The sequence below is a fragment of the Triturus cristatus genome, chromosome 8 (assembly GCF_964204655.1).
Source record: "Triturus cristatus chromosome 8, aTriCri1.1, whole genome shotgun sequence".
In the NCBI taxonomy this organism is placed as follows: Eukaryota; Metazoa; Chordata; class Amphibia; order Caudata; family Salamandridae; genus Triturus; species Triturus cristatus.
The window spans coordinates 223,188,083-223,211,079 of record NC_140591.1 but is presented as its reverse complement, the minus strand read 5'-3'; the positions used below and the strand labels follow the sequence as shown (position 1 = coordinate 223,211,079).

The 22,997-nt window shown below is 45.6% G+C and overlaps 1 protein-coding gene across 1 annotated transcript in view; it reads left to right on the top strand.

Annotated features, from left to right (window-relative positions):
• The window catches only part of MRE11 (MRE11 double strand break repair nuclease), a 453,446-nt gene that overhangs the window by 132,609 nt on the left and 297,840 nt on the right, over nt 1-22,997 (top strand). Inside the window, exon 9 of the mRNA XM_085621402.1 lies at nt 20,128-20,299. Within this exon, the coding sequence (XP_085477528.1) occupies nt 20,128-20,299 (172 nt within the window). The remainder of the gene's footprint in view (nt 1-20,127; nt 20,300-22,997) is intronic.

Genomic DNA, 22,997 nt, shown 5'->3' with positions numbered 1-22,997 from the left:
TTGAGCTCTGTCAGGGAGAATAAAGTGTATATTTTCAGGGTGCCCCAGTGCAGGGTAACTAGTAGGGGGAAGGCATTCAAAACGAGAAACTTAGGAATGATGATTAGGTGTTGTTTCAGAGAGTCGAGTGTTCGGTCACAGTGCAGTGAGAAAATGTTTTTGCAAATTTTAGGGAGGGTTGACGGGTTGCGCCTGTTCCATGTATAGACTTGAAAATTAGGTGTTTTGTCCTTATTTTTAGGAATAGCCCACCCACCTGATTTCAGCGGTAGACTGGGTATTTGAAGGGATAACAACGACACATGGGCCAAGTTGAGGATTTTATCATGGTCAGAAAAGTAGTTTAGTAGAGCAGGAGGCAACTACAAGACTATCTTGCTCATCATGAGTGTGGTTTAGATGTTTGGTCAATGGAAACAAGAAATGAAGAGACTTTTTGGATGTTGAGTGGTTGGAATCTGGATTCTGTGGACAAGTTAGAAGTGGGCTTATTTTAGAAATTAAAAACATGCGTAGGCTTTTTGTAGAAAAAGAGGAGGCATTTGAAATGGGTACAATGGCAGACACATAGGTTGCAGGGAAGTAGACCATTTCAAATTTCGCGAACATGAGCATGCCGGAGCATAAGGGAGAAGAAAACGATTTGTTGACAGATTTGTTAACTGAGAGATGGGAGCTGAGCCTCTTTAACAATATGCGCTAACATGCTTTACAAAGAAGCAATACTGTGAGACTGGTTGGCTATTAGAAGAGGAGGAGAGTGGCAGACTGGGCTGAACTGCTTAGAAATGAGTAGAGCTGGAGGAGAAGAGATCTCCTTTCCCCTATTGCTATCCAAGTAGACAATATTTTGCTTTTGAATAAGGGTTATTGTATAATTTGGTACTTATGGCACATTTTCTGAACTGGGTTAAGATCTCCTGCCAATGCCTAGTTAGCAACTTTTTAAAAAAATCTACAAAGTGGCCTCTGGCCCTTAGGAGCCAGTCTTTTTTAAGGAAGTTACATTTCCTTCCTGAAATGCTGATTTCACCTCTGAGTGCATAGTAAAGGAGTGATGAAGTCTGACTCTGCCCTCCTGAAATATTAAATAAAAGCAGGTAGTTTTATTGGCAAACATATAGGCATTCCTGTTTTTAGCATACTCCCAGTCCCAGTGTCCCTTTTTTATTCCTGTGAATTGATTCCGGAGTTCGGGTGTGACAGAGGCAGCTGCTGGAGTGGGCACAGGCAGTGGAATCTGTCGGCAGTTGACGCGTTCTGCAGCATTTTGATGCCCTGCAGCTTGGCTTTTCAGCTTCTGGGCAAATCCACCCATAGGGGTCAAAGGTTCACCTAAGCCTCTGATTCGCTGTTGCATTCAAAGGTGGTTGCTCCAATCTCTGCTGCGTTGTCATTTGAAGGATAAAGCTTAGGTTAGGTTACCCGATGAGCCCCGAAACAAGTGCCTGAGCATGTGCTGCATGACTTGTTTACTTCCCTGGTGAGTTGTCTATATTCCTGCCCTCCCAATGATGTTTGTGTAGGAGCATGTAGGAGACTGACAGAGTTGTTAAGTACTGAACCTCCTCTACAAGTAATCTATACTAAGCCTGCACTCTGCTTCTGGGATTCTTTCTCTTGTTCACTGCTTGCTGCTATTTATTGCATAGATCATCCAGTACCTTTTCTTGTGGTATATTCACCTTTTTCATCAAGCCTTAGGCTCAACCTTCCTCGCCACACACACATCATACCTCTCCTCCGAAAACTACTCTGGATCCCCATTCAAAAACACTGCCAGTTCAAGATGCTCACCCACGCCTACTAGGAACTTAACAACCAGGGCACCACCTACCTCAACCACTGTCTACACTTCCACCAACCAGAGACCTCTGCGTCTGCATCACTTGCACTTGCCCAAACACCCCTTATCCATAGAGGCAAGACAGAAGGCAGGGCCTTCTCTTACCTGACAGTCAAATCCTGGAATGACCTCGCCCAGCACATCAGGACAGCTGTGTCACTTATGGGTTTTCATAAGAAACAGAAAACCTGGCTCTTCAACTTTTAGCAGCACCCGCACCTACTCAGCGCCTGGATTCCATCTCGGGTGACAAGTTTCGCGCTCTACAACTCCACGTTACGTTACATATCACATTACATTTGGTTGTATGATGTTACAACGCATTCCGTTGCAACGCATGCCTTTACCACGCATGCGTTACAACGAGAATGCCACTAGTACACATAACCTTTACCACAAAAATGCCTTTACCACGGACGCTTTTACACGGTTTTCGTTGTTAAACCATGCATTTTAATGGCATGTTCTTGTTAAAGGTTATCTCCGATCCCTTCCCCATTTCCATATACTGCTCCGATTTCCACCCACAAACCCTTTTATTAAATACCCCTCCCTTTAACCCTAATATTTTACCCCTTCTCTACACAACCCCCTCATCCTTTTTTTTTTTTTAAATACTAATATCCCCCTTACCTCTCCAAGCTCTTCCGATGTCATGTCGCACGTCGTAAAGAGGAACCGGAAGTGTCTTTCCAGATCCTCCACATCGCGACTTCAACTGGTGAGTTTTTTTGGGGGGGGGAGACCCCCCAACTCCCCTTTTTTTCGCCCGTTTATTCTTTTTGGGGGGGGAGACCCCCCCAAGCCCCCTTAACTTTACCACACATGCCTTTACTACGTATCTCGTAGTAAAGGTATGCGTGGTAAAGGCTATTCTTGGTTACCACGCATGCGTTGTAATGCATGCGTGGTTAATGTAATGCGTGGAAACGGCCGCGTTGTAGTGGCCGTTTCCCATTACATTTAATATGTTGAGCTTGCACCAGTCCTGTTCTTTTTGTCTTCTCTGCTACTCACACCTTTATATAATTCCTCCTTGTTAATAAGAGGTGTGTGCGCTATCCTGCTCCGAATATTTGATTCCTCTTATCAGGGCCCAGTTACCCGCACAATGAAACAATCACAGATACCGGGTACATTTAAAAGGAATCACTGTACAGTGCAAGCACAGTGTAAAACCATCAGTGACTGAAGAGTTTCCTGTCCAAGAATGCTAACAAAGTGGTGAGTTTAGCTTTGTTTCAAGTATTTACCGCTTTGAAACAAGCTTGTTCCCTTCTCTTATCAAGCGGTGTCAGAGAAGGAAGACAACGATTTAGAACAAGCATTGGCATAGCCAATAGGTCTCGCCTTTGGGACCTTATAAGTGTTTAGCCATGCAACAGTTGCATAACTAAATACTTATAAGGTTCCAAAAGCGAGACCTATTGGCTATGCCAAGCGGCCGTGCGGCCGCGAAAGTAATCGCGATCAAACATCAAAGCGACCGCGAAAGTGAAAGTACTTGCGTCAAGCGTGGCGCGCTCGGCCGCGCACATGCACTGTAGGTCTAGGCTGGCCTGGTAGCACTTTTTGGAGCCCTCTCAAAAAGTCTCGCCAGACCAGCGCATGCGCTGAGTCAGCCGAGACCTAAAAAGAAACAGAGAAGGCAAGAAAAGCAGAGGAGCCTCCACTAATGACCTTTTGTGACACTGTGGTTCATGCGGAGTTAACCTTTAGAGGGGGCGATTAGGACGTCACCACACTCCAAAGGATGAAATATATAAAGCATTTCGGTCACGTGGCCAGCATGCCACTAAGATTCGGGCATCTTAATATCCCCAGATTATTCGTCCTGGAATCATCTGGAATGGTCACGCCTAAGAAGAACGGGATACATGCACTCCGAGGTCCCTTTTCACCATCCGGCGCGGTTCAGTCTGGTAGGATGAGTGGAAGAATTTGATTGAACTTGAAAAAAAGATGACAGAAGAGCTAAGAGAAGCTAGAGACAAGGAAACAAGACCAAACAGCTACACGAGTTCTAGTCACCCTTGTGGCCAGGACTACACTAACCCAGTCACAGAAACCTCCAGGAGAAAATAAGCCATCAACTCAATTTGATCTTAATTCCAACATTCATTAAAACTATCGACAAATGCAGCAAAGACGATTGTGATAACCGGTCCAACGATCTTGACCAACATCTTTTTTGTTCATTTTTCTAATTTGTACATATATTCAGTCCCTTTTCGTACCCCCTTATTGGGTGCGTTTTTATTTAAGTCCTTAAACGTCTTTAGAAGCATCTAGTGAAATAAATCTCTTGATTTTTTTGATTCCTTCCGCATTTTAAGTTTTATTTTCTCATGTTATTTTTAATGTGTTGGACAAACGGCATAATATGTAAAAGTGTTAATAAATCTAAATCAGACAATGAACGCTTTTTTTCAGACCAAATAACTTTCGTACTCAGCTGCCAAGCTTTTAGTTTCAGTTTCGATTTGTCATGCTTTATCATATGGTTATAAGATAACAGAATGTGTGTCATTTCCTCGTTTGAATTGCATCTATCGGTGGCATCGCCTTTCCTTATGTGTGACACATTGAGTGATACTTTATCGCAAGTTGCTAGAGTAGTGGAATTTTGTTGATTTAATAAATGTAATAATTTAACATTTTAATAATTTAATAAAAAATGTTTTTTGCAAGGGGTGTGCCTTGAAAGAGACGTAAAATGGCTGTGACACTTCCAATATGTTTAGAGTGTTAGCTATCTGAAAGTCTGCTCTTTTCACCAAGGTAGATATGTCTTTGCCTCGGTGTCCACATTGCCCCTGCAGGTCTTGGCTTTAATAGCCCTCAGTACCCCAACAGGTGGTGTCCCAAGTACAAAATCCTTAACTTATTCCAAATAATCACCAATATTCAACAACAGGACTCCGTGTTTTATTCAGGAACAGTTAAGGTATTTGCATAGAGCTATGGTGTATTTTTTCAATTTAAAATAACCTTAACTAATAAGTTTCAGTACTTTAGATTTTTGTTCTTCTTTTTTTGTTAAGTGTTGTTGCCTTCACCTGTTGCAACTTTCACTGAAACCTTTGTTTTTTTCTGGTAAACAAATGTTTATTTACTTGTGTTTATGTAGCGCTTTATGCAGCATGTTTTGCTTTTCGGTGGTACTATAAATGACATGTGTTCCAGGTAGTCGACTCATTGTGGCCCATTTTAACACTCTCAGAAAGGTAGATATGATGAGACTCTCTTGCTGGGATTTAAATCGGTGATCTGGAGGTTAATCCTAGATCCCTGCAAAAGGCAGATTACTGCCACATATAGCCATCTATATATGCATGAATATCTTGTACATTTAGCACTTGATATAAAGTTTATTTTTCAGATAGCTCACAGTTTAGGAATTGCCGGAAAGCAGCAAGGAAATAATACAACTCCTACTAAGATATGTGTTTTGATTTTATCTACAGTTTAATTTACTTTTCTTGGGAATGTAAAGCCATTTTCAGATTGCCATGTAACTGTTCTTGTGATGGGGACTTGCAGTCTCATGTCACAGTGTGAATGCCACAGGGTACACCGACTGTTCAGTGGTGGATCTGTGTGATCATATCATCTTGCAGGCCTGCTGACTTCACTCCTCTCTCCAAGCACATTAAGCAACGCAAGTCATTGGTGGGTATCATGCAGGTGTATGACATAGGCAGAGAGAGCGGGGCTCAACCCGTGTGAAGCATTTAAGGAATAAACAGTGGCTGTCTCCTTGTGTATGGCTCTAGAGAGAGCTAGGAGACTCCTTGGATTGCCTCCTTGAATCATTACAGTACTAGCTCCTACATGCCATGTGGTCATGGGATAACCATTTATTCTTCATGTGTATCGATTGCCATTGTTGTCAGATATGTGACGGCTGGGGGACTGGCCAGATGTGTTTATGATGCATCATCTATTCTTTAACTGGAGAAAGGCTTGTCCAACAGAGCAAGTGAATGATTATGTTTGGAAGTGGATATTTTTGTGATCTTCCTGACAGCAAAACATTAAATTTACCATTCTGAATGAATGCGCTTGTGCGCTTCTGCTCACTCCTGTCTGACATTTGTCTGCGTTAATTATATTTACAAATATGAGGCATGACTGACAGGGCAAGTGCAGCTTCTAAGGTGCATTGTATGTATTTCAAACTGTGGAGATAAATATCTTGCTGTACAGTTATATTACTAACCCAGTTGCAGTTGATGTCGCCTCACTACGTTTTAGGCCCTTGCCTGTCGTGGGTACTTGGGCCTCCCACACAAGTGAGGCACCATTTTTACAGGGAGACCTGGGGGAACGCTGGGTGGTGGGAAATTTGTGTGAGCCCGGTGATGCCACAACTTTCCCGCACAAAAATGTGTGAAAAAAGTGTTTTTTTTCAGCTAAAATTGAGGTTTGCAGGTTATTCTGGGTAAGGAAACGTTGGGGGATCCACGCAAGCCATACTTCCCTGGAAGCCCCCGGGTGTCTACTTTTCACAAATGTGTGGGTTTGGTAGGTTTCCCTAGATGGCCGGCGAGCACAGGGCCAAAAGCACAGGTGACCCCCCATGCAAAACCATATCGTTTTGACATACTTAGTTGTTTGTTTCTACAGCATGAGAATTTCGGCACAATATTGCAAGGTAAATGTGACAGACATTTTGAGGTTTGCAGGACATTGTGGATAAAATAACTTTTTGGAATTCACAAGAGAGACAGCACCATGAACTCCCATGGGTTTACGACAATATCTACAGTTGGTAGGTTATTCTTCGATGGAATGTACACCTTGGCAGATAAACTAAAAAGACAAAGATTCCTGCACAGCCACCTATTCCTCAAACACACACACATACTGGTTGGATTTGGCACGAGGGCGAGTGATGGTTCAGTATATGAACATTTTATTAACAAGAGATTTCACAAAAATGAAATGCACCGTCAATAATTAAATGGACAAAAAACCGGACTAGTGACTTGCAGCTCGTGAGCTGTAAAGCCACGGCAAGGCACCAACCGCTTTACAGGCCATTCACACACCTTTCATACGTGATACACACAGGACCATTCACACCACCAGGCAGAAAAACAACACATTACAACATTCACAAAAAGGGACAAGGTACACCCTGCTTCAGAAAGACAATTATTACTGCACAGCCATCTAATCCTCAAGCACACACACATACTGGTTGGATTTGGCACGAGGGTGAGTGATGGTTCAGTATATACAATTGTATTGGCAAGTGATTTCACAAAAATGAAATGCACTGTTAATAATTGAAAGGGCGAGAAACTGAACCATTGACTCACAGCTCGTGAGCTGTAAAGCCACGACAAGGCACCAACCTCTTTACAGGCCATTCATACACCTTTCATACGCGTCACACATACAAAACCATTCACACCGCCAGCCGCGGGCCCATCATATTACAACACTCACTCAAGCAGACAACGCCATTCAAGGGCCCATCACTTTCACACGCCCACATTCCTGACACAGCAACCACACAAGCTGATGGATTGCGTGGAGTGGCACTCAGCTAGCAGTGTGTGTAGTGACCAGCAGCAAGTCACTACTCTCACAACGCCAGCCGAGCGCCAGTCCACGCACACCGCTAGCCAAACACCAGTCCATGCACACCGCCAGCCAAGCGCCAATCCACGCACACCGCCAGCCAAGCGCCAATCCACGCACACTGCCAGCCAAGCGCCAATCCATGCACACCGCCAGCCAGGCGCCAGTCCACGCACACCACCAGCCAAGTGCCAGTCCACACACATCACCAGTCAAGCGCCAGTCCAGCACACCGCCAGCCAAGGGCCAGTCCACGCACACCGCCAGCCAAGTGCCAGTCCACGCACACCGCCAGCCAAGCGCCAGTCCACGCACACCACCAGCCAAGTGCCAGTCCACACACACCACCAGCCAATCGCCAATCCATGCACACCGCCAGCCAAGCACCAGTCCACGCACACCGCCAGCCAAGCGCCAGTGCACGCACACCGCCAGCCAAGAACCAGTCCACGCACACCGCCAGCCAAGTGCCAGTCCACGCACACCACCATCACATTTAAGATTTTTTTTAGACAAAAATAAAAACACAAACAAATTGCAAATAGATACAAATCTACTAACACAAAATCTGAAACTAAATACATTGCACTAAAAATTCATCTATGCATGACAAAAATACTCATTTGGAGAAAATACAACAAAAATGTTTTTCTTACCAAAAAAATGCAACTGCGCAAAACTGCAGAACACCACTGTCGAAATCGCAAACAGGAATCAAAAGCTTTATACTAGAATAAAAAGGAGAATAAAACATTACAATCACACATGCAAATAATGCACCAGTCCACACACAATACACCAGCCAAGCTAAGGGGTAGGTGGGCCTAAGAGTATAAATAAAATATTCACCCCCGTAAAAGGGGAGCAACCCTTGCACTTGAGGCCACTCCCAAACACAAAAACTAAAAAACAAAACAGGTGTCTAGTGGCTTCTGCCCCCCTAGATGGCAGATGGGCCTAAACACATAATGCTATTCTGCCACCCAAAGAGGGCAGAAATGACCACAATCATGCTCAACATAAAAAAAAAAAACGCGTGGCCTAGTGGCCCTACAAAAAAACAAATCAGCTGATCTGCCCCTCAGGGTGGCAGAAACAGCCAAATTAATGCTTACCAAATGGGAGCAACCCTTGCCCAAGGGGCCACGCCCCACAAAAAAATCCCTGGTGGTCTAGTGTGCCCAATTTTTAAAAAAACATGGCGATCTGGGCAGAAACAGCCATAAATATTGACCCCAAAGTACACAAGTGGTCACTCTCCACAAATAACTCCCTGGTGGCCTAGTGGGCCCTACATTAAACAAGCATTTGCAAAGCAATCGGTCTCGCCTTTGGGACCTTATATGTACTTAGCTATGCAGCACATTAGCCTGCGCCCTGAAACATCTGCTGTTCTTTGACATGGAGGGATAGCAAGCACCAAACTGCATGACAAGCCAAGTATTGGAACACACAGGGAGAAATATTGCTTTCAGCGGGAAATGGTATAGCCCAAAGCTCTGTTTTTAATATAAAATCTGGGCCTTTAGTGGTCATATCACTGAAAATACAAGATTTAAAGAAAATATTATTGTCTATGGGTGCTCGTGGAAGACAATTTCTATGGACTGAAAACTAGAGAATGCTGAAGTGATTCTGGTATTTTACTGACCTCTGCTGGTCGTTTTCTATCAAGAAAGTTAAATAGAGTCAGTTGATCAGAAAAAAAAGTCCCTAAGCGGAAGCAGACAAGTCCTAGGGCTGATCTCTAAAGCCCACACAGCATATAAGTATATACTAAAGTATATACTAGAGGTCTCGAATGCTTGACCTCAAAATGGCGAAATATGTCCCATTCCCCCCCCCCCCCCCCCCCCCCCCCCGCCCCAGACACTCCCCACTAAACACTCCCTGGTGGTCCAGTGGGCATTTTTTTTTTTTAATATAGAAAATCTGCCCTCCCCCAGGGGGGCAGACAAAGCCTGAATACATTGTCCCCCAAAAGGGGAGCAACCCTTGCCTAAGCGGCCGCTCCCCCAAACAAAACAAACAAACTTTCCCAAAAAAATGGCCCCCAAAGGGGAGTGACCCTTGCCCAAGGGGCCACTCCCCACTTCATTATGGTACAATGGGCAAAGGGCCGATTTAATTGTTTAAAAAAATGTCAGCAAGGAAATATTGCCCCCAAAAGGAGGAGCGACCCTTGCCTAAGGGGCCGCTCCCCCCAAACAACAAAATGATGGCCATTAAAAAAAATAAAAAAAATCCCTGCCGTCTAGTGGGCATTCCTGCTGCACGATGCATGATCGTGCAGCAGGAATGCACAAAAGAGGCATCAAGGGAAAGGAAAACCTTTTCCTTTCCCTCGATGTCTCTTTTAAGAACCCCCCCCCCTTCCCAGCCCCAAAACTCACCTCTTAGTTCACCGACGCGCAGGAAGCAAATGGCTTCCTGCGCATCGGTGATCCAAGGGAAACCTCAATGATGTCAGCATGCCTCGCGGAGGGGGAGGGGAGGGGGAGGCAGGGGAAGGTCTTCGAAAAAAACCAGATCGGCCGCCCACGGGGGGAGCGCCAGCCAGGGCCGGACTGGCCTTAGCGGGCACCGGGCAATCCCCCGGTGCGATGCACAGGTGGGGGCCGGTTTTGGGCCCCTGGGGGCCGTTTTTGTTACAGGGACGTTCTTGCAGCATAGCTGCAAAATCGGCCCTGTAACAAAATCGGCCGAAAACCGACCCTGGCACAGAGCTCGGCGGCACCCGAGGGGGACGGCCGAGCACTTTGCCAGGGCCGGTTGTGGTTCCCAGTCCGGCCCTGGCGCCAGCGCTTACCCCGTGGGTGGGTGTCATGACGAGCTGGGCTCGTCATGAGCACATGGCGACTGTGCCATTACGAGCCCAGCTCCTCATGAGCACCGAAGGGGTTAAGAGGAAACATGTGGCTCATATTCAGATGCTTTGTCTAGAATCAGGGATATGGCTGTACTGAGGATGACGATTTAGAAGCTGATCGCCTCTCTACAGTACTGATGCCTGCCAGCCATTATTTGGATTTATTAGATGCCAGTGAACCTAGCTTCTAATCCAGAATGGGGCCTTTCGTACTCATCTGGCCCCACCTCAGAGGAGATCTTATGTTTTACAAAAGTTTTTTGGGGAGGTGGTGAAGGCCTTGAGACTTGCTTGCCTTCTGCAGAAAGAAATCAAACATTCTAATTAAAATGTTGTAACTCCCTAGCATTTCAATAGACCCTTTTAATCAGGCTGTCTTAGACCCTATAATGGCTGCACTTGAGAAGCTTTTTGTAGGCTATGTCAGGATGACCAACACCTTTTGTTCTCCTAATCATAATGGTAGAGTCTGGTGCTTCAGACGTCTTCCTCAAAGCAGAGCCCGAACGCTTTTCTTACGGCCCCTCTAGAGTCTTGGAAATGTCACGTTTTGGGTTCAACAAAGCAAACACAAGGAGATGATGGACAGCTCACTGAAACTTTTCAGACGCTCACCCCCAGTCACAGATCTGGGTTAAATCCATCATCGTTCTTTAGCTCACTTTGCCACCTCAGCTCAGACCCAGCTATATGCAAATCAGTCTTGACCCTGTGCCTCACCTAACTGCCAAGCCAGGTCTTCACTGAACTGAAAATAAGCATCCTCGGGACCGGTTTCGGGTTAACACCCCTCATCATCCAGGGTAGCTTGAATCCAGTGGCATAGTGAGAAAGGGACCCACATCTGGGCATACACTGCCAACTTAGGGCAAACACAAGGAGATGATGGACGGAGCACTGAAACTTTTCAGACACTCACCCCAGTCACAGATCTGGGTGAAATCCATCATTCCCATGAGGCACAAGGTCAAAACTGATTGCACGGAGCTATGTCTGAACACCAGGCTAAGAGAAGAAGGGGTCTTTAAATAATACGAGGAGGACGGGCGTTCTATCTCACGCACCGCCTTGCCCTACCCAGCGCCACTGTTTTGTCATTTGACTGACTGGGTTTCGAGATTCTTCGACAAGCAGTTTTTCAAACATACCTGCTAATCACTGCCCTTCCTTTATCTTTGTTCATTTTTTATACACAATACGACGTGTGTCTAGTATTCCACTGTAACTGATGAGGCACGATCTTACAAACATTAGGTGAGGTGTAGATAACTCTGATCACCACTGTTGTCACAGCCAAATCATCACTGTTGTTTTTATTGAGAGTCACGGGTGTGCTATAATTACCCTATTAATAGCACTACATACCTATACATTTTATGAGTGATAATTACAGGTATCACTGCATATTGATTGGGTCACTTTTGATCATCATATAGGTCTAGAGTCATGGAGTGAACTTATGTGTGATCACAATTGCCTAACTAATGTATTATGTTTTCAAATATATTTTTTCCTTTCACAGGTTGGCCTCTAATCCTGCGGGTACAGTTCCCGTAGCACCACTGAGTGGTAGGTAGTTTTTCACCTCACCATTAGGTGTAGATAGTTTTCTTTCTATTTGGTCCTGAGGAATCGCCGCAGATCATTCTTGACTACTAGGCGAGAAACATGTCGACCATCTAGGAGCAGAGCGCTTTTTTGACACATTATAGCCAGATAGTCACCTCTCCTAATCCTTATTTTAACCAGGCTGGGATCCTTCCAGAATAAAGTTTATTTAGAGGATTCCCTCCCCTGTTTGATCTTGCACTTCCACCATTACATCTACACGTACTAGGCCCCTCACACCCACGGCAAGGAACAAAAGATCTCCGTTAAAGAGCCCCTTTATGGGTGCCTGTCGGGTATTGCAGCGCCGACCCGACGAGGAGCAGGCCTATATGATGAAGCAATGGCACCTAGCTTGCTGGGTGTGTGAGGGTCCTAGTTCCGAAAGGAGGAAGTCCCTCCTCCTTGGAGGACAACCTTTCAACGTGATATCACATTAACTTTCTTACTGTGTTCTATGACCCACTGAGGAACTTCGTAATCACTTCTTGTAGTGTATCAGGGCACGTACGTTGGAACTTTCCAAAAGCCCTCTGTCCCTAATCGTTGAGTGATGGCGGGCTGGACTGTTCCCATGAGGCACAGGGTCAAGACTGATTTACATATAGCTGTGTCTGAACTGGACTGGTGAAGTGAGCTAAAGAGTGATGATGGATTCTACCCAGATCTGTGACTGGGGGTGAGTGTCTGAAAAGTTTCAGCGCTCCGTCCACCATCTCCTTGTGTACGTTTTGGGTTGCAAAGTTTTTACCCTTAGCCCCTTGGATTTAGACACCGCTAATTCCACCGGCCTTTTAGGCCCATGCTTTATGGGAACTGGTCTGTCGGGGTACACGAAGAAGCAATTTTCGGACCTGGTGAGAGTTGGACGGGATGCATCTAAACCGATACTCTGTGGCTTTGTCTTTGTGGACACTGTTGCCCATTCTCTGGACGCTGCTGTCTCTCTGCAGCATCACACTTGCAAGGATTCCACTAGATTTTTTGGGGTATGTCTAGGCTACACATACGGACATGCCCTTGAGAGGGGAAACAACTACTTGGAGAGAAAGAGGCAGTAGAGCAAAGGCCTGTTCACCCTTGCACAACTTTCTCACGAACATTACCAGAAGTTCTGTGGTTAGTCTAGGGCTCTGAAGGCCCAACAACCTTCTCAGCTTGTTCAAATGCTTCAACAGATATATTGCTCCTTTTAGGGCAGTGATGGATCTAAAAGGTATCCACAACAGATCATGTCACCAACGTCCCCTGTGGCTCTGATGCCTCTATACCCTTCTAACCTCCCTTTCAAGGCACTATCTTCTAGTGGATGAGGCTCTCCTATTTTGTTACCAATTGTAAGGTGCTCACTAGGGACCACTAGGATGTCCAATAGATCCACAAGGGCTACGCCTTTTCCATCCTCGTCTCCCAACTCACCATCTGTTTTCCTTCAGAGTGTGTTACTTACTCAGTTTTGGTCTTGTAGGCAGAAGTCGTTGCCTTACTGGAGAATGGGGCCATAGAGGTAGTTCCTCTGGACATGAGAGGCACATGATTTTCCAGACTTGAATGACTGGCTGGTAAACGTCGAGTAGCATCCTTAGTGGATGAGGACTGTTCTTGATGACTTTGGCTTTACCATCACGTCCAAAAGTCCCACTTTACTCCCACAAAAAGGCTAACTTTCATTTGAGCAGTGATTTGCACAACTGTTATAAAGGCCTTCTCACCTCCCCAGAGGATTGTAGATATTTGGACGATGATTCTGATGAGTCAGACTCAATCTCTGTACCTGATCATTCAAGTATTGCACCTGTATCCTGTTGGTGCCTCATACCAGATTGCAGATAATGACCCTCTATTCAGGTTTGATTTGGCAGCGGTTGCAACTTCATAGGAGCCTATCAGCTGAGGTACAGATCTTCTGGTCAGTTAAAGCTGGGCTGTCTGACCCACAGAGCTATCCATCTCAACTCCCTGTCCTATATCGCATCCCTGCTGAAACAGTTGGTTGGGTCCTGAGCATCAAGAAACAAAAATAATCTGCTGCTTATGCCACCCTCCTTCAAATTTTCTTTTGCTTAGCATCATTCTTTCTCAGGTGCTGTCTCTCTGCTGTGAAAGTTATTAGCAGCGAACTTAAGAGTAAAATACACCGTGATGTTCATTCACAGACACCTGAAAACGTATCCCATCTAAGTATATTTGTTTGACTAAGGAAATTTGCGATCTGTTCTACCTGCCCCTCTTTCTTATACTTTGTTATATCTCTTTCTAGAACTGTTGATTAACTCTGTTGCAGTGCTATTGCTGCCTTTTTCTAGTTTGTTATGTTTGTAGACAGTGCATCATTAATGTTGTATGTAGAGCGCTCCCATGCCGTTCGGTGCATAGTGCTATATGAAGCAGTTAAATAAATAAATAGTGCATGAAGATTTGCCTTGATGGATGGACATTTCCAACCTCCTGAGCAGGTGCCCTTTCAGCCCCCATGAACTCAAGCTATCATGGTCATGGATGCCTTTGCTAGGCTGGTGTGCTCATCTAGGTGACAGTACAGCAAATTGCCTATTTTCTGTGTCTAAGGAGCACCTGGGCATACACTTGCTTGAGGTGCAGGAGCTCCAGTTTGTCGATGAAGGCCTTTCGGGAGACCCTCCAAATACTATTGGACTACCATCCATTATATCAGAAAACAGGGCCAAGTAGTATTGTGGGCACTATATTGGAAGGTGATTCTCCTATTCAAATAGGCATAGCAATGGGAATTTTTTGTAGTGGCAATTCACCTGGCAGGATTCTTCATTGTTGGGCAGAATTCTGTAAGTCGCCTATTGCTGGAGGACCTTGAGTTAACTTTCTCCAAGTTGGGGTTTCTGTTCGTGGATCTCTGACATAGCCCAGAACAGGATGTGTCCTTAGCTTTGTGTATTGCCACGGAGCTCCAGGAGGTTCGTCGAGATGTTGACAGCATGGGAGAACCTGGCCTCTTTGGAGGAGAGAGGTGACACCACAGTGTCGGACCTCTCTATGCTCCAGCAGGAGATGCTTCGACTTCGGGACCAGAATGTCGACATCCAGACCCACTTAGAGGACTTAGAAAACCGGTCCCGGAGGCACAACATCCGAATCCGGGGGGTCAAGGCCTCAGAGGACACCCGAGATCTCTTCGCGTTCACACAGGGCCTCTTTCGCCACATCCTGGGGGACTCCCATCAGACCGAGGTGGTCTTGGATAGGGCGCATAGAGTGGGGCCGCCCCGGGCTCCCAACGCGCCATCAGTGGACATCCTGGTGTGTGTCCAGGACTTTCGTACTAAAGAGGCCATTCTCACAAGGGCAAGGTCAAGGTCACTAGGATGCTTGTTTCCAGTCCAGGGAGGACCTGGCTTGGCAGTTCGGGCTGGACTGCTCCCATGAGGCACAGGGTCAAGACTGATTTGCATATGGCTGGGTTCAAACTGGAATGGCATGGTGAGCAAAAAAACGATGGATTTAGGCCCAGATCTCCGTACTGGGGTGAATGTATGACATTGTTCTGCATTCTGTCCATCAACTGTTGTTTTTGCATTTTTTCCTTTTTGCTCCCACACACGCAATTACCGCTGCGGCATTGGCGTCTTCGTGACTCGTGGATCAGATTAAAGTAGCCATCGCGAACTACTTAGCCATTAATGCTAACGCGGACACTTCGCTCGCGACTCAATGAACTGCCCTTAAAGTGGTCCTTCGTGGAGAATTCATAGCAATTTCCACTGCAGACAACAGGGAGCATAGCTGAAAACGGGCCGTACTCACACAAAGGGTGGCGGAGTTGGAGCAGATGCACCAACGCACCGGGGCCGCTCGGGCTTTGCGCCAGCTCTGTACGGAATGAAAACAGAACGAAAACAGTTGGCAGCGCTGGATCAGGACAAGGCCGAATACGCGGCCCTCCGCCTTCGCCATTCTTACTATACCGGGGGTGACAAGTGTGGCCGGCTTCTGGCGCACAAACTCAGAGAGGTGAGGCAGCGGCAAGGGGTGCAGGCCATCCGTCAGTCGGGAGGCGAGCTCACCTCAGATGATAGCGCTATCATAGAGACCTTCCGTGAGTTTTATGCTAGGCTGTATTCGGGGGATTCCCTTGATATGTCGCACAGCCTTTATTATTTAGATGCGGCTCAGATACCTGCTCTGACCGCGGAACAGGCCGCTCACCTTGACAGAGATATCAGACTGGAGGAGGTGGTCGCAGCTATCTCCCGCCTCCGCCTCGGCAAATCGCCTGGCCCGGATGGCTACTCTACGGCCTTTTATAAAGTTTTTTGCAACCAGGTAGCCCCTTTGCTGCGTGATCTTTTTAATACATTTGCACAGGCGGGAGCGATCTCGGAAGAAATGCTGGAGGCCTCGGTTATTGTTATACCGAAGCACGGTAAGGACGCTACAAGATGCAGCGCGTATAGACCGATCTCCTTGTTAAACATTGATATTAAGTTATACACTAGCATCCTGGTGACACGTCTTGCCCCATACATGACTCAATTGGTGGAGCCAGATCAAGCAGGTTTTATCTCGTAACGGCAAACCAGCGATAACACGAAGAGGGTACTCTATCTTATTGAAAAGGCATCTCGCACGCAGGGGGAGTATATGCTACTGGCGATTGACGCCGAAAAAGCCTTCGACAGGGTTCACTGGCCCTACTTAGAGCAAGTCCTGCACCGGTTTGGCTTTGGGGAAAAGTTGCGCACCCGGATATTGAATTGTTATCACATGCCCCGGGCAACGGTCCGGGTAAATGGCCAGACGTCCTCCTGTTTCCCCATAGAGAGGGGCACCCGCCAGGGATGTCCCCTCTTGCCTATCCTATTTGCGCTCTACATGGAGCCTTTGGCGCAGAGAGTTAGACAACATCCTCTCAAAGCAGGGATCAAATTTGGGGGAGATATACATAAGATCAGCTTGTATGCAGACGACATTCTGCTTTCCCTCTCTGACCCCGTTCAGTCGCTGCGGGCCCTTTTCATTGAGCTCCATCACTTCGCCCTAGCCTCGGGCTTTAGCATTCACGACCACATTAGCCCGAGTACAGGAGGAGCACCCTCTTCAGTGGTCTGCCACTACGGTCCCCTACCTGGGGGTGCAGTTGGGCCCAACGATCCCAGCCACCATAGCGGCCAACTACGACAGGCTTCGAGCTCAGGTCCGCAGGGAACTAGGCAAATGGAAGCATTATCCCCTCTCTTGGCTAGGCAGAATCGCGGCTGTCAAGATGACCATACTCCCCCAAATCCTTTATATCTTCCAAACTCTTCCGATGCGCCCTCCCGCAGGTTGGATTCAACAAACCCAGTCCGACCTGTCACACTTTATATGGCAGGGGCGCAGACCTCGGTTTAAGCAAGTGATTGCGGTTCTCCCCCCGGAACAGGGAGGGGTGGGCATACCGTCCTTGCAGCTCTACTTCTATGCGGCGCAGCTCCGCTATCTAGTCGAGTGGAGCCGTTTAGAATCCGAAAAGCACTGGCTATTTCAGGACCAGGCGGTTGTGGCGAAGCCCCTACAGGGTATCCCCTTTCTTCGGAAGCAGCATAGGCCGGCCAACCTCTACGCCTCTTATATCACGAGCACTATATTGGAGGCCTGGGACCGCACTGCTACCTCACATGGGTTAACCATATTCCCCTCCCCCATAACCCCGTTGCTTGACAATCCAGATTACACCCCTGGGTTGTATCCTAGGGCATTTACAAGCTGGCGTCTCACCTCTTTCCGGTCTCTAGGGCATCTGTTTGATCTAGGGGGTATACTATCCTTCACACAAGTCAAGGCACACCATGGCATTCCGGAGTCTGATCGGCTACAATATTTACAACTCCGACACTGGGCACTTCAGCCACAAATCAAAGCCGGGGCACATCGCTTCTAACTCCATATGAGAAGTGGCTGATTACTCGGTCCTCCGATAAAAAACTCATCTCTGATCTCTATAAACACTTGCTTGTAGCTACTACCCTCACCTATAACGCCGGACGGGCAAGATGGGAGAGGGAGTTGGGGAGGACTCTCTCTCATAAAGAATGGGACAGCATATACTACAGAGCGCGACACTCGGCGTACCATGCAGGATTAACAGAGACGCTGACCAAGGTCGCTACCTATTGGTATCATACACCGGAACGACTCCACCGCTTTGACTCTCGCGTTAGTGATAGGTGCTGGAGGGGCTGTGGGGAGGGGGGCAATTTGGAGCATATTTTGTGGAGTTGTGATCGCATCCAGTCCTACTGGGCAATAATTTTAGATGAAGTGGATGCTCACCTAGATACACAGCTTCCTCGCTTTACAGCCTATGTCCTCCTTGGCCTACCCAACCCGCTAACATATCCCCTGAAATCCTGGAGAGGCCGCCTCATTGCCATTGCCCTAGGGGCAGCCACTCAGAACATAGTAGGACATTGGCGCTCCCCCCAGGCTCCTCCGCACTCGGGCTGGCTACAGCGGCTGTGGAAGATCTTGGGCATGGAGAAGCTGTCCCTCACTCTTACAGGCAAGGGGGAGGAATTCCCGGAGCTATGGCGGCCCTTTCTGTCTCTGCTTACAACGGAGTTCCAGGAATTAAAGTGCCCCCGGTACCTCAGGCTCCTCCGCCTTGCGGATACTCAACTTCTTGCAAAACGCAAGCCTCGAAGACCACGCTGACTTGCGTGCATCGGGGACTGTCCCGTTTTCCCTTTTTTATTTCTACTCATGGACTGTGGACGAGGGGGGGGAGGGTGGGGTGGGGTGGGGTTAGCGGCGAGGTTTGATTTTTGGGCTTTGCGTTGGTTGCTGAGGGTCCTTGTTGTTGCCCCGCTCCTTGCATCTTACTTAGTAATCCTACCATAGCCGACACTAACTGTCTGAATTGTGCTGTCGTTTAGGAGCATGAGGTCCTGTTGTTTGTTTTTGCCTTTTGAAAATCAATAAAACAGATGTAAACCATAAAACAGGACTACAAGCCCCAGAGCTAAAAGGGAAAAAACTTGGACTGGAACAACACATCACACAGGGATCTGGGAAGCTTGGCAGCTGTGGTGGTTTCCACCTTCATTTGGCCTAGTCTATTACTGATCCAGTTTTCTACCCTTCTCCGCATCCAACCACGGGTAGGAACAGTTCTGTAGACTGGGCCCCAGATGTGCTGTATCCTACTAGATTATCCGCGCTCGACAGGGCAGAGTTGACAAATCACTCTTTGCGGGAATCCCTGGAGCCAAGAAGGGCTATGACTAAACATTCCATTTCACACTGGGGTATCTGTATCAAACTCTGCTTTTCCTTAGCTAGGTAAGATACTCCGAAAGGTATTTGTTCTCATTCCACAAGGTCCATGACTTGCACAGCTTTTTCCAGAGGCATTCCAGCTGCTAAAATGTCGTGCAACCACATGTTCAACTTGCATACTTTTGCAATCATTACTAACTCACGTACTAGACATGCAGGGATGGGAGCTTTCTCTGAGCTGTGTTGCTCTATTTCCTTTTTCAGTCCCCCCTCCCAGAGAAATACTGCTTTGGGACTCATTCACAGGTCGAAGAGTCCGGAGGAAGATGTATCCAGCAGAAGAAAAATGTTCTTACCGTTTGGTAGCAATATTTCTTGTGGGATACATACTCTTCCCACAGATTCCTCACCACCCTCGCTTCTCCCTGATGAGAAAGTGCTATTAGTAAGATCCCAGAGTATACAAACATGTTATGTGCTGTATTTATCATTTGTGTGGCTCTCTCTGTTGCTCTCCGCATGGCTCGATGAGGAGTGGAAAAGACTTTAGGCAGCACGCCGGTTGGTGCCCAATGTTCTCTATTGACGTCACAAATGAAACAGAGTTGCACCTGGAACAATGAGGCGCTACATTGTACAGCTAGAGAGTTATTGCTGGGGAAAAATGTTTTCTAGACTAGTGTGAAGACTGGAAGGAGTATTCAGAGGGTGTGAAATCTATGGGAGGATTATCTATCCACCAGAAATATTGTTACTCAAGGTCAATACATTTTTTGTATGGTTATCTATTAAGATCACAACTGGTGTTATAAAATAAAAAGATCATCTGAAAAAACTTCTGATGTTAGCACATTTTTAAGATTTAAGATTAGTTATAATTCCAAACGTAAAAACACCGAAATTCTGCAGTTTCGGTTACGCTAACCTATCGTAACTGATCCCCAGACTCCCTAGTTAATGTTCATCTGCTCCATTTCAGGCATGTTGGTTTGCTGCGCATTAATGGAAAGAAAATGAACATGCAGAAGATCCCTCTAGAGACTGTGAGGCAGTTCTACATTGATGACCTTGTGCTCACTGATCACCCGGACCTGTTCAATGCAGATAATCCTAAAGCCACCCAGGCCATTGAAGCATTCTGCGTTGAAAAGGTCAGTGAAGATGGATTACCTTTTTTTTGTTCAAATGCAAATTGTGATTAAGTAAGGGTGGCCACACCATTAAGGGCCTTTGCAGATACTACTGGATCAATGATGAGGAATACATTTTGTGACTTTGTTGAATGAATGGATACATTTCTAACATACATTTAATACTTTACCAAGTAAAATCTTTAGTTACTGAACTTGACCTCACAATTTCATTCTGTACTTGTACATCTTCCACTCCCTAATCCCTTCTTTATATGTGTGGAGCTCTTTTGACTTTACATTAAGGAATTGGATAACCTGCCATGGAAGTGTAAGAAAAGCCAATCACAGGTACTTGCCTTCACGTATCAATCGATTTTATTCCGCTCAGGGTCAGATGGAAAGTCTTCAATGTCACAGCAGCCTCTAACACCAGACTAGACTTCCTAAACATTTCAGTGTCCAGTTATGTAGGCCTCTCAGCACTCGCCACTGTCACCAGTCATAGTCAGCAGGCATTAGTTCGCTTACATGCACCACTTATTCAGCTATGACCTCAGCGGCAGGTCAAACACTGATGATAGACAAAATTCCCTAGTTTTTGCCAGCTATATGTTCAAGGTTGCACGTGTATCTAAAGCTTTGAAGTCCTCAGTTCTCAGAAAAGGTAGATTTTAGCTGCAACACACATAGTAATTTCCAAAGCAATCTTTTTTGCAATTGTCATAGTATCTAAGGGATCTATAGGATTCTAGGTGCTTGTAGCAAGACGTATCTGGGCATTACAACAGGACAGCTTAAACTAAGAATACTGGTTACATAGTAGAGAAACAAGAATGTCACTTATATCTTGGCAGCACATATTCGCCCTCAAGTTGAAATATAGGGTAATTTTAGATTTTAAGAAGGCGACTGAGAATTCAGGTTTAGACAAAGTGAAGCAAGATCGATTTGTAGCTTACAAGCAGTAGAATTAAGGCTCCGTATGGACCATAAAGTACAGTATTTCATACAAACATCAACATGATCCCTTTATTTTGGGCTGAATGACAAGTATCACACCTGCTTGAGTGCATGTATTAAAGGGCCTTTTGTTATACACATCAGTGCATTTTCTGAATTTGTAGTGTGTTGGTCATTAATTCTTGAATAGCTTTTAAGGCTAAAATTTGCGTTTTGTATCATCTTTGATCCCCAAGGCACACTTTTTTCATATGGCTCTGGGTCTCCCATGATTTTGTAATAGTTATGTCACTTGCTATCTTCCAGATATGACCTTTTCCAAAATAGCATTATTTTACATGCAGTCATTCCACCACTTCATTCCTTCTTCTGTCTAGGTATAACGTTTTAATCGAAGCAGGGTATTTTTTACCACCTTCTGGCGTCCACATTCGGTTCCAAATGTATTATTGTGGCGCCTAAGCCGTTTGTCCGTGATTGATAAACGTAAACCTCAAAAGTGGTACCTGTATTTTGGGTGGAATGTGCTGTTACACATTAGGATGCAAGTGAGAATTTTGTAATGACTATGGCCCTAATTATGAGTGGGTTGATGTTTTCTGACCTCTGCGCAAACTCCTGTTTCGCAAGGGTTGGAACTACGAGTTGGATGTTATTTAATGCACCCAGTAATCACTTGAGGCTAGATGTACAAAGCATTTTCCTGGTCGCAAATGTCCTGATTCTCAGAATCGGGCTGTTTGCGACCAGAATAATGCTTTTTCAAATGTACAAAATGCAAAATGTGATTTGGTAACTTGTTACCGAATTGCATTTTTTATTTGGTATTTAGAAGGGGTGTGTTTAGGGTGTCCCTTCAAATGCTGAATCGGTATTGTAGGTCTTACTGTTTTGCGACCGAATTCCAGTCACAAACAGTAATACTTTACCACCAGTTTAAAAACGTTTGGTAACCCATTCACAAAGGGGAAGGGAGTCCCTAAAGGACCCCTTTCCCTGTGGGAATGTAAATAATATTTTTAAGAGCAGGCAATGGTCCCATGAACACTGCCTAATCTTAAAAAATGAAATTTCAAGGTTTCATTTTTTTTCTTTTTAAATTCATCCTGTTTTCTTATAAGGAATATAGGCTGTATTTGAAAAAAATATATTGCTTTATTAAAAAGCAGTCACAGGCATGGTGATCTGCTTACCTCAGCAGGCCACCATCCCTGTGATGGCTGTGAATCCTAATGGGTCGCAAACTGTGACCCACCTCATTAATAAAACTGTGACCTACCTCATTAATATTCATGAGGTAGGTCGATTTGCGTCCCACAAGGAATCTCTAAATGAGACTCAATGAGTTTTAATTTGGTAAAGGACGGGGCCCCTGTATACAATATAAAATTGCCTGTTTACAAGGAAAGAAACAATTGAAAAAAGTTGGCCTCAGGCAAGGCGATGGACCAATTGCTAGTTTGGGCAACAAAAACTGGATTATATAGTAAACATCAAGTGAACAGTGATATCAAAATACTGTTATTAATTCATTTATTGTGTATAAATATTGGTGTATAGTTTTTGTAAACATTTTCTTTATAATGTTAAAATGCATTCATTTATCATTGATGCTTATTTACAATAAAAACTGAATTTCCTTTTATACATTACAGATGTCGCATATAACAATACAATGAGCGTTGTTGTGGCTAATCTAGGTAATACAATGTATAGACTTAACTAATCTGTATTTTGATCTATGCGTTATATACTT